General features: G+C 44.2%; 1 protein-coding gene across 1 annotated transcript; it reads right to left on the minus strand.

Annotated features, from left to right (window-relative positions):
* Positions 1-367: 367 nt before the first annotated feature.
* On the minus strand, positions 368-11,312 carry LOC309593230 (potassium channel, subfamily K, member 16-like). The gene is made up of 5 exons (XM_082317418.1): positions 11,075-11,312; positions 8,954-9,074; positions 6,779-6,945; positions 5,017-5,185; positions 368-1,471 (listed from the first exon to the last, which is right to left on the minus strand). Exons 1-5 carry the CDS (start codon positions 11,267-11,269, stop codon positions 1,113-1,115), a joined length of 1,011 nt encoding a protein of 336 aa, XP_082173544.1. The 5' UTR covers positions 11,270-11,312; the 3' UTR covers positions 368-1,112.
* Positions 11,313-14,366: the final 3,054 nt, after the last annotated feature.

Genomic DNA, 14,366 nt, shown 5'->3' on the forward strand with positions numbered 1-14,366 from the left:
GGTCAGAGACAGGATATTGGACTAGACTGACTTTTAGCGTAACCATATACACCCATGGGACTTTTCACCTCTAAGACTGTGTCTACCACAGCTGCTTTGCCAGCACTTCAGGGTAGGGTTTTCGTGCACTCTTGACACACACAAGGCACCTGATGTGTAGACTGAGCCTTTAAAGGCCAGGGTCTTCACTCAGGGATGGCCTGCATGCCAGGCGGTACATCTGACACACCGTGCCCAGATTTGACATCCTTCTTTTACGTGGTTGAAGGTAAGGCTGCTCTGTTTAGACAACACTCGCACTTGGAAAGCTCCCTTAGCACAGCACAACAGAATCATTTTTAAATGACTTTATAGCTCCTGTGGAATACAAACATGGCAGCAAGGCTCCGATGCAGTGAGGACTCCTCTGTTCAAACCAGTCTCTGTTCTTACAAAATGCTTATAGAATAAAACCATTATAAAATTTGAATTAAAGACATGGGTTTATATGTTCTTTATAAACACCATCAGAAAGGTTTTTCAAAGCCACAGAGATAAAAGGTGAAATTGCCTTTACTCATCTTAGTATAAGACAGGAAGAGGTAGAATTAATCATTTCTAACACACTAACCTTTTTCTAACCCTGTCCAGTAGATGCTTCTAGTGTCTCTGAACTGAGCCCAGGTCTTGTCCTTTAAACATGTCTTTCCGATCATATAGCTTATCCAATATGATGGCTCAAATCAGGCATCTATTAAGTTATATACCCTTCTTTCTTCTTCCAAAGGTGCTATGCCATGCCTCAGAAAAGCTTGTGCATGTCAGTTCCTGGAAGAGACATGATTTCTTGCGAGCGGCAAAATCCAAATAGAACCAGCAAGCTCTACCATGCCCCTCCTCTGCATTTTTGTGGAAGCATCTTAAAAATGCCTTGCAAAACAAGTGTACTTCTCAGGTTGCTAGCACAACCTAGGTGCAAACTGAGGAGCAAATTTCTTACCATTAATATTCGGGCTTTGTGTAACTGTAAATCTTGAGCTCTGAAAGGATAGATCTCGGCAAAAGGTAGGAGAAATTTTATTTCCATGGGAGTTTCTTTAGAATAATTCACTAGCAAGTCTCCAATGAAGAATTCAATTCTCATATGTTATGGCAATAGTTTTGCTATAAGAAAAAACATTTTTTTCATTTTTTGTGTGTTCAGAATCTGCTGCTAATGACTCCATTTTCTGTGCATCCCCTCCACCATGTGGTGGTAGTAGTTCTTCTTCTGGAATAAATTGAGCAGGCCAGCATCTTCTTTGTTGGCTTGCTTCATTGTCCTTACTCGCCTTTCCAATTTGATGGAGATCCTTGACAATTATTTTTTCAGTATCTTCTAGTACCGTTGTCAATAAATTAAATAGGAGAGCGATCCAGGCAAGGCCAAAAAGAATCCAAATGGCCACCAGTGTTCGGTAGTAGGAAAAGTAATTCCTGTCAGGCTGTTTACCTGCAGATAAGGGGAGAGAAAGAAGAAGAAAATTAACAAGTTAAAATTTCTTTGCCTGTGTAGAGTGGGCCAGCCTAATGGATTCATCAATGTAATGTATTTTACATAGAGTACTTTAAGGTGACTTTTTCATTGTAGTGGAGTGTCTCACCTCCCCAGCATTAGGTTAAGGCTGGGCAAGTCTCCTGTTGTTGCAATAAACTGATATATGCTAGCACAAACATGCTGGCCTGTCAAAAAGATAAACTGGAATTAAGGTGAATTAGCAGCGGAGCAGGATATTTTTTTCCCCTTATAGCATGCCAATCCCAATTTAACCACTGCATCTACAGGTAAATGCAATGATGTGGGAAGTAGTGTAAAATTGTAGCATATTATCTTGAAAATATTTCCAAACTCCCAAAGCACAAAAAGCAGAGCACAGTGGGCCACTATAACCACATGACTATTACTACCTAGGTTATTGTAATTCTGTGTATTTCTATAAAGTGTGTTAATAATAAATATTTGCTTTAAATTATAGGTACCCTTGATCATACAAAGAGAGTAGTTGCAATTACTACTTTGCTTTTGAATAGCTTCAGGAGCTTCCTCCATTAAAAAACTAGGTGACTGATGAGAACTCACTGACACATGCCAAGAACACAACTTTCTGTGTTGGAAACCAGCGGACCAAAGCTTATTTCATACAGTCCAAACCTCTTAGCATCAGCCAGTGTCACACACCTGCTTTTCTGCATGGGTCATTTCATTTGTTTCTTCAGACGTCAGCAATCCACCACCAACATACAGAGAGCATTTGCTCTTACTGTACTTAGTCCCACACAACGTTATCATCATGATACAGGTGATATGGCCCTGGCATCTGCAGGAAAACTTGGTGATATCAGTTATTGAGTGCTATAAGTCACTGTCAAGGCTGACTCCACAGAGTAGGTAACACAACAATGTGCATAGACAGGGAGATCACCACAAACCTGGCAGATCATTTCCCATTGTGAAGCTGCCCAGAAAGAGCCAGGATGCTGGCAGCTCTTTTCAGCTCCTGCAGTGCTCTGTACTGCATAGATCTTTGTGCAGGATTTTTGTACTTCATCATGCAAGAGCTCTAGAAAGGGGGCAGGAGTGGGCTGGTTTGTGCTCATGGATAGATACCCAACAGCTGTTTCCATTTCTTCTGCTAGGCTTGAGTTGGCGGAAGGGATGCCAGCCTTGCTACAAAGCATCTCCTTTTGTGCTCTTATCTGAAGTTTGTGATGTGGGGTTAGCAAAGCAACTAGTAGTATCTTTGTAATGTTAACTCAAAACTGGACTTCAGCAGGGTATAAATTTGGTTTGCAGCCCAAGGGGAGTTTCACCCTAGAAGTATCACCTATGTGTACATGTATTACAAACAGTTAAATCCAGACTCTGCCATCTTCCTAGGATGTCTCCCTGCCCAAAACAGGCTTTATCTCATGCTTGAAGCACAACAGCTACAAACCACTTTTGAATTACTAAAATGCAAATAAACTCAAACCTGTTCTGTTCCACTTTGCCAGCGCAAATACATTTGTCCTCTGTAATCAATTCTAAATGCATAATACGAAGAGCAGTCATTGATTTTGCTTGTTTCATTGTGAAGGTGTGAGCCATTAAACTTATCATCATTTTATCACTGTTGTTTAAGGCCAATTGAGATAAATACTGCAGGGAAAAACATTTCAGCTCCAGTTACGTCATCCTAATGAAGATGAAATCACAGAGCCAGAAGGCCTATCTAATTGTTTTTTTTTTGTAAGATAATATGGCTGCAGAGGAACAAAGTGCTATGGAGGTAGTGGTTTTCAGGCTGTGACTTGCTGTCGTTATGGTAAAACACACTTGTAATTTGGACAAGGGAAGAAAATGCACCAGTCTGATGTCCACTTTTTCTCCTGCATGGCATCAGCCACTCTCCACCTTCCTATATTCCATGTCACTGAAGTTTGAGGTGCTCAGTATGACACAGGCCAAGGTTATCAGTCCTACAGATGGTTAGGAAAGAAATGCCTGTGCCTTATTGTTCTCCACTGCAGTGACAAAGATTGGCCCCAGCTAGAGAAAACAGTGGGCAAAGAAGCCACTGTTGTGTGATACAGATTCCTCGCTGATGCCCGAGTTCTGTGTCATGTTCATGGCAATACTGCTTAACCACAAAGAATCTTTCTTTGGATTATGTGAAAAGGGGAATTTCAGGGGACACTGGTTTCCTGTGCTTTGTAGCAAGAGGGAGCAGTTAGCTAGCTGGATCGCCTGGGGAAACATGGCCTAATTAACTCATTGCCATTGCATGAATTCACCATCAGCTAGGCTACAAGATCATTATGATCACTGAACTCATGCAAACAAGCAAGTTGTCAACTGGATCGTCAAAGCACTACCCAGCCTCTTTAGCAGACTCAGCGAAATTAAGATCAGCAGGGAACATCAGACAAAGCCTGGAAAAGCTTGCGGGTTTCCTCTGCCAAAGTCCTCAGCCTGAACTAAGAAATCTTTCAAACACACAGCAAGGCTGCCAGCCAGCCTCCAAGGCCCCTCTTGCATCTCTGCAAAGCTTGAGAGCCTAAGGTTTGTTATGTGGTGGATGTCTGTCCGTCGGAAAGGGACATGAGGCTTCCAGATTCTCTGTAGGGACAGCACTGGTGCTCAAGTATTAGCTTCAGAGCTTCCTTCTCATATCCCCACTGAAGAGAAGTTCAGGCTGGCAAGATGCTGGCAGGACATGTTGTTGTAGAGACATTTTTGATTCTCCATGGAGTCCAGGTGTTTGATTGCTTCTTTTGTGGACATTGATTTGGCTCCTGCTGATAATTTTGGAGCTTCTCTGGAAGCTTATTCCATGGAGAGTGTATTGTGGTCAGCAGATCCACGGAAGATTTTTGAGAAGCACTCCAGCATGCTGGAGTGTAGCTTAATCAGTTCATCTTCGGGGGAAATCCTAAGCTCTGGCTTGTGAAGACAGAGAGCCTCCCGTGATGCACAGGAGACTAAAGGCAGCCACTTTTTCTGTGATATATATGTTTAAGCCCCACTTCTTATCGAGTGAGTAGATTTCCCCATTTTCCCATGATTGGGATTTCCACCTCAGTCTATTGTGTAAAATCATGTCTTCTGAAACATGACCACTTATTTCTTTACTCTACACTTTGAAACATAAGTCTTAGATGGCTAAAGCAGGGATACATGCCTTATTTTGTATGACTGTTGCAAACTGTTCCCTTTTGGTATAAATAAATTCCTAGGCACCTTGAATTCTCCCCCTACACTTCTCCTTTCCTCCCCCAAATACTTGGCTTCTTTGTACCCCAAAGCACCATGTTTCATTATATTTAGATAATTTCATGCTTTTGTCAGCACGTGCAATCCCAGAGAAATGAGTATTTCCCCCAGAACTGTACAAGGCAAAGACTAGTCAGACTCAGACAGATTTATCTCTATAGTACATTGGTCACTGCAGTCAGCCCATGGTAATTACAGTCATAACCCTGCACTTTGCTGTGTCTCCTCTCTGAAATCAACCTTACCTACTACATAATCTCCAAAGCCAATGGTGCTGAGGGTGATAAATGCAAAGTAAATTCCTTCACTGTAGGACCAGCCCTCTGTTATCTGGAAGAAGAGTGATGGCAAGCACAGAAAAACTAGGATCCCCGTTGCCAGGAAGAACAAAAGTGTCAGAAATTTAATCTTCTTCTGAAAAAGAAGGAAACCAATTCAATTACAATCATGATTTGACACACTAGCAGGCCATATATAATGGTGGCTATTCAAAATGGGTGGCTATCTAGGAATACCTACTAGGACCACAGGAACTGAAAGATTTGTATGGAGTGCTCTTCTTCTAAAAGTACCCTAGCCTTGCTCTGAAGCAGGGGGAAGCCATTTATTATGGGTGTTGCAGGTCCACAGTAGACCTGGGAGATATAGTGTTTTATCTAATTGTATCAGCCTCCGATGACCATGAGTATAGGAGGAATTCCTATCCAAACACTTTTACAGGAGTCAGACTATTTCCACTTTTCACCAGACAACTCCACTTTTAGTTTTTAGGTATTCAGGTGTGGCACCTAAAGAACATTCAAATTTCCCTGGGAAAATAGACTTTTTAAGAAAATATTTACACCATTTCTGAACAGTACTATCTCCAAGAGTCTTGATTGTTGACTTTATTTCTCATTGCATCAGTGCCACAACTTGGCTCCTATCCAGTAGATGCCTTACTACAAGAAGACCTTTAACAAATGAGCTCCTGATGAAGAAGTGCTTGGACAGTGACTTTTGAACCATCCTACTTCCCAGCCATCATGAAGAAGCCTTGACTGGAGAAAAAGACTTGTCATATATTAAGATTTATCAGCCCAACACACATATAGTTTATGTATAGAATTTTATAGGTCCAGATTGTCTGGAAATTAATGGCAACTGTTGGATAATTTTTCATGTCTTCGTGCATTGTGCATGTGCTTGAATCTATACCTGATCAAGCCTTATGTTCTATTTAAGTTTGCCAGACATGGGGAGAAATTAGCAATTTGAACAGGGTTGTCTGTCGCATTCATACCTTGTCCGGAAAGACAATTACAGTAAGAGACGCAGAAAAGCTATTCTCACTTCCTCAGTAGTGGTGAGAGAGGGGGAGAAGCTGCAAATAACTTGGGGCAAAACCAGGCAAGACGCATCCTGTCTCTAGCCCTTTACAGGTGCCTCCTCACCCTTCAGCCACTGGGCTCAAATGGACAACTTCAGCCTGATGTTTCCTTTCAGCCAAAGTCAAAGGAGGGGAGGGATTAAAGGACTGCACAACGAATAAGGAGGGGTGACACACTAGGCATTGAGTCAATATCCATTGAAATCCCTACAGCTCACCTACTTTTTACAGCTTTTTACAGCTCACCTGCTTTTTGCTGCCTCAAGATGAGATGCTTAATCATCTCTCTCTTTCCTGGTTATAAAGGGAGACAGGTACTTCCCTAGAGTGTTAGCTCCTGAGGTAAGTGTCTAGAGAAGTGGGATGAGGTGCCCACTCTCTCCATTAATTGATGAAGGGGGCTGGATGTCTGCCATTTAGATGGGCAGACAAAATGCATCCCTTTCTCTGAATATCTCCTCTATGGTTGCCTTGTCTGTTCAGCTCTGCAAGTGAAGAATGTCCCTTTCTCTCTCCTAGTACAATGTCTAACACAGCATGAGAACAAATATAATAGAGGATAATGCCAGCATATATCTTGAGAAAAAAAAAAATAGAAACGAGCACATAACTGTGCCTGAGTAAGTAAAACCAATTACCTTTCTCATTCCTTTCTCATACAGGAAGTTCCCCAGCTTTTTACACAGCAGTGAGAGCATCTTACCAACACGGTGCAGAAAAACAACATTCAGAGGGATTCCAAACAGAGCAAAAAAGACACAGAAGATCTGGCCCCCAGCAGTTCTAGGACGTAATGTGCCATAACCTATGAAAAAAGATGGGTCAGAGGAGAAATTCCAGAGAACTGGAGCAGTCCACAGTCACATTCACACCTATCCCAACCCAGCCTGCTTTTGACCCCAAAAGATGTGGCTAGCATTTCTCAGTCCACATGCACTCTTTTTTTCTCTGAAAAAGGCAGTAAGCAGATGAAGTGATTCACCCTGAATATTTTGGGGGATGCAGAGAGCACTGTGTGCTCCCAACCCAGCCTTAGTGGGAATGAAAGCACAATCTAAAACTAATTATGGAAAACATGCTCTGCCCTGTGACAAATACATGGAAAGACAGAAACCAGAAGTCTGGGGACCTGGAAGACATCAAGGCTGGAGTTCCAGGCTGTTTGCCATGACAAAATCACATATAGCCATCTCTAGCTTCTTGTCAATCTGCCTGTGTGTTAGTGACCTCCCTGGCTAAATGCCAGTAAATGGGTATGTCCAGATATTGGCTCCAGACCCAGAGGCAGTGCAGTGTGCATTAGACTAGATGGTGCTAATTAGTCCAGACCTTACTGGTAGCTGATTTATTCATGCCAGAGAGATATTTGTCTTAAAGTCCTACTAATAGAGGATTTATCTAAGTAGTGGAAAAACAGCTGCAGAACTCCAAACATGCCCTTTAATGGACTGGAGACTTTGTTCCTCTTAGACCGCATGAGGTATATCTCTGAGAGCAAGAGTCCTGTACTTTGTGTATGTCCTTAATCTGTCAGTGCCCCTGAGAAAATATGCTTTCCCGAGCACAGTTCATCTCAAGGCATCCATTACTTGGAAAATGCAATGTTTTCTTTGGTGGAAAAGACAAATAAAATAACTGAATGATTTAGTGGCTACTAGGCCCCAAATGCTTAAGCTGTCTTGTGCTCCCTGTTGCAGAAATATTCCGTTTTCATGACAAAACCTGGTAAACACTAGTGGAAGTACCTGATGTACCTTCACAAAAGACCTCTGCAGCAAAGGTGCAGAGAAACAGGCAAGTTGCACTTTTCCTGGGACAGCCTGTCTGCCTCACTAGGGAAACAAATTTGACGGGAAGCAATTGATTGTCAGAGAAATGCTGTAATGAAAAAACACAATAATACAGGTGATTGCAAGGAATGGATTGGCTAGTAGCAGCGTGCTGACAAACTAGGGAAGCTTTATCAATATGTGAATGTTGTAACCACAGAACATTTGTCATTGATGTGATGGGTCAGAAGCCTTTCTTTCTTCTAGAGCAGGAGGTCTCCACGTGGGTTCATGCAACACCTACACACCTGCCATGATGCTAGGACACCACTGGGGCCCTTGTGACATGTCACACTCACTCTGCAAAAACATAGATTGGACTTTCACTACATGAGAGTGTGAAGCAGGAGCCAACAGTGTGGATTTTATGCCTAAATTTGGCAGGCCTGCACTTTTTGATTTGCATATTTGAGAGAAAAGGAGAAGCAGGCAGGGGCAGGCAGCGCCTAAAAAGGTCAGAACAGCTTGAAGCAGCAGTGTAAAAGTCTCAGCATTTGCCTTGCCCCCTTCCCCTTTTTTTCCTCCTGGTATATTACAAATTCAATATATGCACTAACAGCTCAGCACAGGTTATTGAGATAGTGCCCATGCCCCAGCAGAGTTCACTTCTTTCCTACCATTCTTTTATGCTTTACAGCACTCTCAGATTTAAAGCCTATTTGACCTAGAATAAAGACCAGGAAAGTAAAGTTTATTTCCCACCCACAACTGGCAGCAGAGCGAACATTTTAACAGATGGCTCAAAAAGAAGAAAGAAGTGGGAAATAATATAAAAGGCCACTGGTATTTCACAAGCCAAAATAATGCATGAAGAGCTGTGCAGTGGTGAGGTCTCAGAACCAAGTTCGTTGCTGCTTACCGTCCATGACAATGAAGGGCTGGAGTTTTTATCCTTGAAAGTATTATCCATTCAGTTCCTAATAACCAAACATAATAAGCATCACACACACACAAACACACATACATGGAAAGCATTAGACCTACCTATTGTGGAGACAACCGTGCCTGCAAAGAAGAAGGAGTTACTGAAATCCCAGTTGCTGTCTTCAATCTGTAATTCATTTCCAACAGGGTATACTCCATTCTGAATGGCTTCAGTCAGGTTCTGGGGGGGAAAGCAAAGTTTGGTATCAACATGGCTGCTTTTCTCAAGTGCTTGCTGCAAGAATACTACAGATTTAGCCAACTACTGCTGTTTTCCTATGAATACCACTCACCTATCCTCAGCAATACTCTAATACTATTCACACCTTTACCTCCAAGGCTGGGTAGCAGCCAGCCAGTGTTTTTGAGTGTTAGTCTTTTGCCCTGTTTATATTGACTGCTCTAGTGGGTGTTAGGAGAACTTGTTTCTTTCAGCGTGATCAAGGACCTCAATTCTTTTAGGCTAAGTGCTTTGAAAAAAATGGTCCTATAGATGACTAGGACATGGCAGAGCAAGACGGCCCACTGTCTTAAGTGATGGGGTGGCTGGTTGCTGGTTTTGTTTGCCCTTGAGATGGCAGTGATGGATCCAGGATCTAATCATCTACCTGTATTCAGGCGCACTGAGCAGTGACTCTGATCCCTCCCAGGAGGGCATCACTGAGTTATAGCAGGGTGCACATGACATACAGAGAGAATTTCATTTTAAGGCTGTATTCTGATTAGCATCACAGATTTAAATTCAGAGACAGTCCATTGATTTGCACAGCATTACTCTTGGTGCGACCCCAATCAGAATTCAGCCTGACTTATACACTGTTCTCCAAACTGCATGCATGAACATACATGCACAACATTTACAATGTGGCCTTTGAGATGAGGTTATATGAACATCTGTTGGAGATGGCTTGGGTTGAGACTGCCCTGCCACAGTGGGTTTGACTAGGTGTTTCTCCCAAGCCCCTCCAGCCCTATCATCTATCATGTTATGCATTTTCAGACTCTTCCCTTCTTCCTTGGTTTTAGTTCTAAGTGCTGTTAATTTTTTTTTAAGTTTAAAAAAAAACAAACCAAAAAAACCCAAACAGTATCCAGCTATCCCTGCCTTTAGCAAACATCGGACCGGACATCTGTAAGGCAGGCTGATTTGTACAGAAACAGCCTAGGTAAAATTCAAGGCTGAGCCCTGCCATAGGCAAGATACAAGCTGGAATAAACTGCACCAGAAAAGTCTTCCCTCCACCTTCCTCCCTTACTATCTTTTTTGCTGGTGTCCCAGAAAATCAAGGCTAACAGAAATCATTCTACAGCCCTTGCACAAAGATTTCATGGTCTTGAAAGGTTCCTCTTTTTTTTTTCTCTTCCCCTACATGCAAAAAAAAAAAAAAAATCCAAGATGAAGAGGGTGCATACATATGTGAATTGGAGGCTGGATTGCTGGTTGTGTTATTAGAAATACCAGTTCTTCCCCTCATTTCCTTATCCTGTGAACTGGCCCATTAAGAGCTCCCTTAGTTTCCCGCGTGGAAATGCTTAGAGCAAGGCTATTTGCACTCCCCATTTTCTTCTTCATTGTAGCAGACAGAGCTAGGAAATACCGAAAATGAAGAGACAACTCTACTCATTCTCAGCTTCCTGTGCCGTGCCCAGAAACACCTTTCCTTTGGCCAGGCTGCCTGTTTCACTTCTGCAGCATCTTCAGAAAGTAAGCCCTGACTATGCCACCCTCCTTGTAGTGATTTGGGCTTCTTTTTTTTCCCAACAGATTATTGCAGACCTTGTCGTATCATTCCTTGGTGCTATCTGTGACACTGTTGTAATTCATTTCAGACAGCCTCATTTTTCCTGCCATGCCATATCTATCATCTATAATGATAGATGAGCACAGTCCCACCGAAAGCCAAATCAACAGGAGGCAAGACCCCAAAGAATCGGGATATTGCAGTATGGGGACTGTTGATAGCTAACACACAAGGTTTTGTCAAGCTACACAAGCTGTATTTACCATCAGCGTGACCTGCCTGTACAGATCAGAGAGTGTGCTTGGGTTTGATAAAATCATCTGAACGACCACATCAGTAGGAACACAGTGAAAGTTACCTGTGTAGCAAGGCTGAGTAGGAAATGACACCTGATGGGGAAACAGGAGGGAGAAAGGGCTTCCACAGGGCTGGCACTTACCTTCATAAACTGCTCCATCTCTGCCATCGTGAGGTGGGTGAAGTTCTGCAGAAAAGTCTCCTTCATCTGGGCAGCTGCTCTTTTCTCCTGCTTCTCAGCAGTCCTCTCCAGTGCCTGGAACACGGCTGCACCCACCAGCAGGTAGATGAAATACCCGGCCACCAGCAAACCTGTCTGCAGCTTGCCACTGCACATGGTCTTCAGTGGTACACAGCAAGGGACGGGGAGTGAAAGGAGGCGATCGGTAAATCCCTCACGCTCCTGGGAAGCCTCTACCAGCCAGGAAGAGCCCTCCCAGCTCCGATTTCCACTGGCATCCTGCGCTGACAGGGACAGCGAGCTGTCAAATACTTTCATGTGGAAGTTGGGAAAAAAAACACAAAACAAACCCAACCCCCCAGAAAAAACTTTCCACTCTCTGGGCTGCATGCTGTTTAGGGATTTCCTCTTGTCTGTGAAACTCTGCCTTGCTGAGTTCTCAGGAAAAGTGGGTCAGGATGTGAGAAGCTGGCAGGTGGCCATCTCCTGCTCAAGAGGCTCTGGGGACAGGTGACGATAGCCTGCAAAGGGCCCACAGGGGAACTTGCTTCGAAAAACACTATTTTCCCTCCTCTGCCTCCTGTGAACTCTGAGAACTGGACTCCAGGGCAAGCCCTGATGACTCCAGAAGCCCCTTTTTGCCCTGTGTTCAGGGGGAGCTTCAGGGAAATGGAGCTGAGCTGCTCTCCTGGGCTTCACTTGTCCATTTGCAGCACAGGGCAGGGTCATGCAGCCCTGCACAGCTGCAACAACTCACAGCAAAACCTTGGACGTACAGGCAAACTGCTACACGTTGCATATATGCCAGGCCTGGACAGGTTCTTCTGCCAACATTTCCTATGCAGTGTGTGCAAGAGAGGACCCAGTGTCGCTGGGTGCACAATTAGATGGATTAAAACCCGGTTATGTCATCAGATGGATAAAACCCTTAGCAACCTGGTCTGACCTCAGAGCTGATGTTGCTTTGAGAAGGAGGTTGGACTAGAAACCTCCCGAGGTCTCTTCCCACCTGTGTTATCCTGTGATGTCATGAAAGACTTCATTATAGAGAAGTCCCATTGGAATCAGTATACAGATGCTTTGTTTGCTGGGGCCCAGAGATCCCATCCAGGCAAAATCCCCACAAATGTTAGAGGCATGTCATCCTGCACACTCTTTAAGATCAAACCTGTAGGTTTTGACGTTCTTTTCACATTTTTAGGGCATACCAAGAAGTTGTCACAGTGTTGTCATCTGACATGATGTACTGGGCCTGGCTAGGATAATTTTCTTCATAGCAGCTCATATGCATACTGACCAAAATAGTACTGATAACACATTAATGTTCTAGGTTTTGCTGAACAGTGTTTGCACAGCATCAAGGCTTTTTCTGTTTCTCATTCTGCCCCCCTAGTGAATAGATTGGGGCGTGTGCAATACACTGGGAGGGGATACAACCAGGCAGATTATCTAAACTAACCAAGGAGATATTCCATACCATATAACATCAAGCTCAGCAATAAAAGGAAAAAGAGGGGGTTTTAGGGGGATTAGCCATCTTTTGCTTGGGAACTGGCTGGGCATTGGTCTGTCCCCAGGAAGTGGTGAGTGATTGCTTTTGCATCACTTCTTTTGTTTTGTTTTCTTCCCTCTCCTTCCACTTATCCTTCACTTATTAAACAATTTCCTTGTTTGTTAGTTTGTCTGTTTCATTTTGACTCCCAAGTTTTCTTGTTTTTATTCTTCCTTTCCTCTTCCTCTGTCCCATTGGGGGTGGGGGAAGAGGTGAGTGAGCGACTGTTGGTGCTTATCTGCCCACAAGGGTTAACACACAACACATGCCCTACCTGCACTGTCTTTCAGTGGCAGGAACAGTGGATGACCCCAAGGGTCTGCATGTCTTAATGAATTCCTAGGCTCTATTTTTTTCTGACTTGACCAGAAGATGAGTATAGAAGAGTGCTTACAGCCAGTCACTAATGTTCTCATTGTGAGTCTGCCTGGATTGGTTCCCGAAACTTCTCAGTTAAGTCATGGCTTCTATGAGGTATTGATATATCTCCTATGTGGTGAGCACACAGCTGTGCCTTCATCTCCCCACCAACCTAGGAGATCTCCAATGAACTCTCACAGTCCCTCTGTGTGCTGTTTACCTGCCCAAAGGCTCCTCATATGGGGATCCGCATATCAGGGTCCTCCAGGTGGCCTCTAGTCCTTGGTTAAAGAATGATGAGATGTCCATGACTTCCTATGTTCCAGAGAATATCATGTAAGATAGACTCAGTTTTTCATGAAGAAATACTTAGCCACTGTGTGTAACTAACTAAACTGCTTGACTAACCTGATCTCCTATGACAAGGTGACCTGCTTAGTCGATGAGGGAAAGGCTGTGCATGTTGTCTACCTGGACTTTAGTAAGGCCTTTGACACTCTCCTGGAGAAACTGGCTGCTCATGGCTTGGATGGGTGTACTCTTTGCTGGGTAAAAATCTGGCTGGATGTCTGGGCCCAAAGAGTTGCGGTGAATGGATTTAAATCCAGTTGGTGGATGGTCACAAGTGGTATTCCCCAGGGCTCAGTATTGGGGCCAGTTCTGTTTAATATCTTTCTCCATGATCTGGACGAGGGGATCGAGTGCACCCTCAGTAAATTTGGAGACGACACCAAGTTGGGCGGGAGTGTTGATCTGCTGGAGGGTAGGAAGGCTCTGCAGAGGGACCTGGACAGGCTGGATCGATGGGCCGAGGCCAGCTGTATGAGGTTCAACAAGGCTCGGTGCTGGGTCCTGCACTTGCCTCACAACAACCCCATGCAAGGCTACAGGCTTGGGGAAGAGTGGCTGGAGAGCTGCCTGGCGGAAAAGGCCGTGGGGGTGTTGGTCGACAGGTGGCAGTGTGCCCAGGTGGCCAAGAAGGCCAAGAGCATCTTAGCTTGTATCAGAAATAGTGTGGCCAGCAGGACTATGGCAGTGATCGTGCCCCGGTACTCGGCACTGGTGAGGCCGCACCTCGAATACTGTGTTCAGGTTTGGGCCCCTCACTACAAGAAGGACGTTGAGGTGCTGGAGCGTGTCCAAAGAAGGGCAACGAAGCTGGTGAAGGGTGTACCGGTGTTATGAGGAGCGGCTGAGGGAGCTGGGGTTGTTTAGCCTGGAGAAGAGGAGGCTGAGGGGAGACCTTATCGCTCTCTACAGCTACCTGAAAGGAGGTTGTAGCGAGGTGGGGGTTGGTCTCTTTTCCCATGTAACAAGCGATAGGAGGAGAGGAAATGGCCT

Source organism: Platalea leucorodia (assembly GCF_965183815.1).
Source record: "Platalea leucorodia genome assembly, chromosome: 7".
Taxonomy (NCBI): Eukaryota; Metazoa; Chordata; class Aves; order Pelecaniformes; family Threskiornithidae; genus Platalea; species Platalea leucorodia.

Bases quoted from the DNA above. Each gene is read 5' to 3' on its own strand.
- LOC309593230 (XM_082317418.1), bottom strand. From the start codon at position 11,269: ATGTGCAGTGGCAAGCTGCAGACAGGTTTGCTGGTGGCCGGGTATTTC. The intron at 6,946-8,953 runs GTAGGTCTAATG...CTTTTTTCATAG, and splicing joins CACGGTTGTCTCCACAATAG to GTTATGGCACATTACGTCCT. The intron at 5,186-6,778 runs GTAATTGGTTTT...CTTCTTTTTCAG, and splicing joins ATGAGAAAGGAATGAGAAAG to AAGAAGATTAAATTTCTGAC.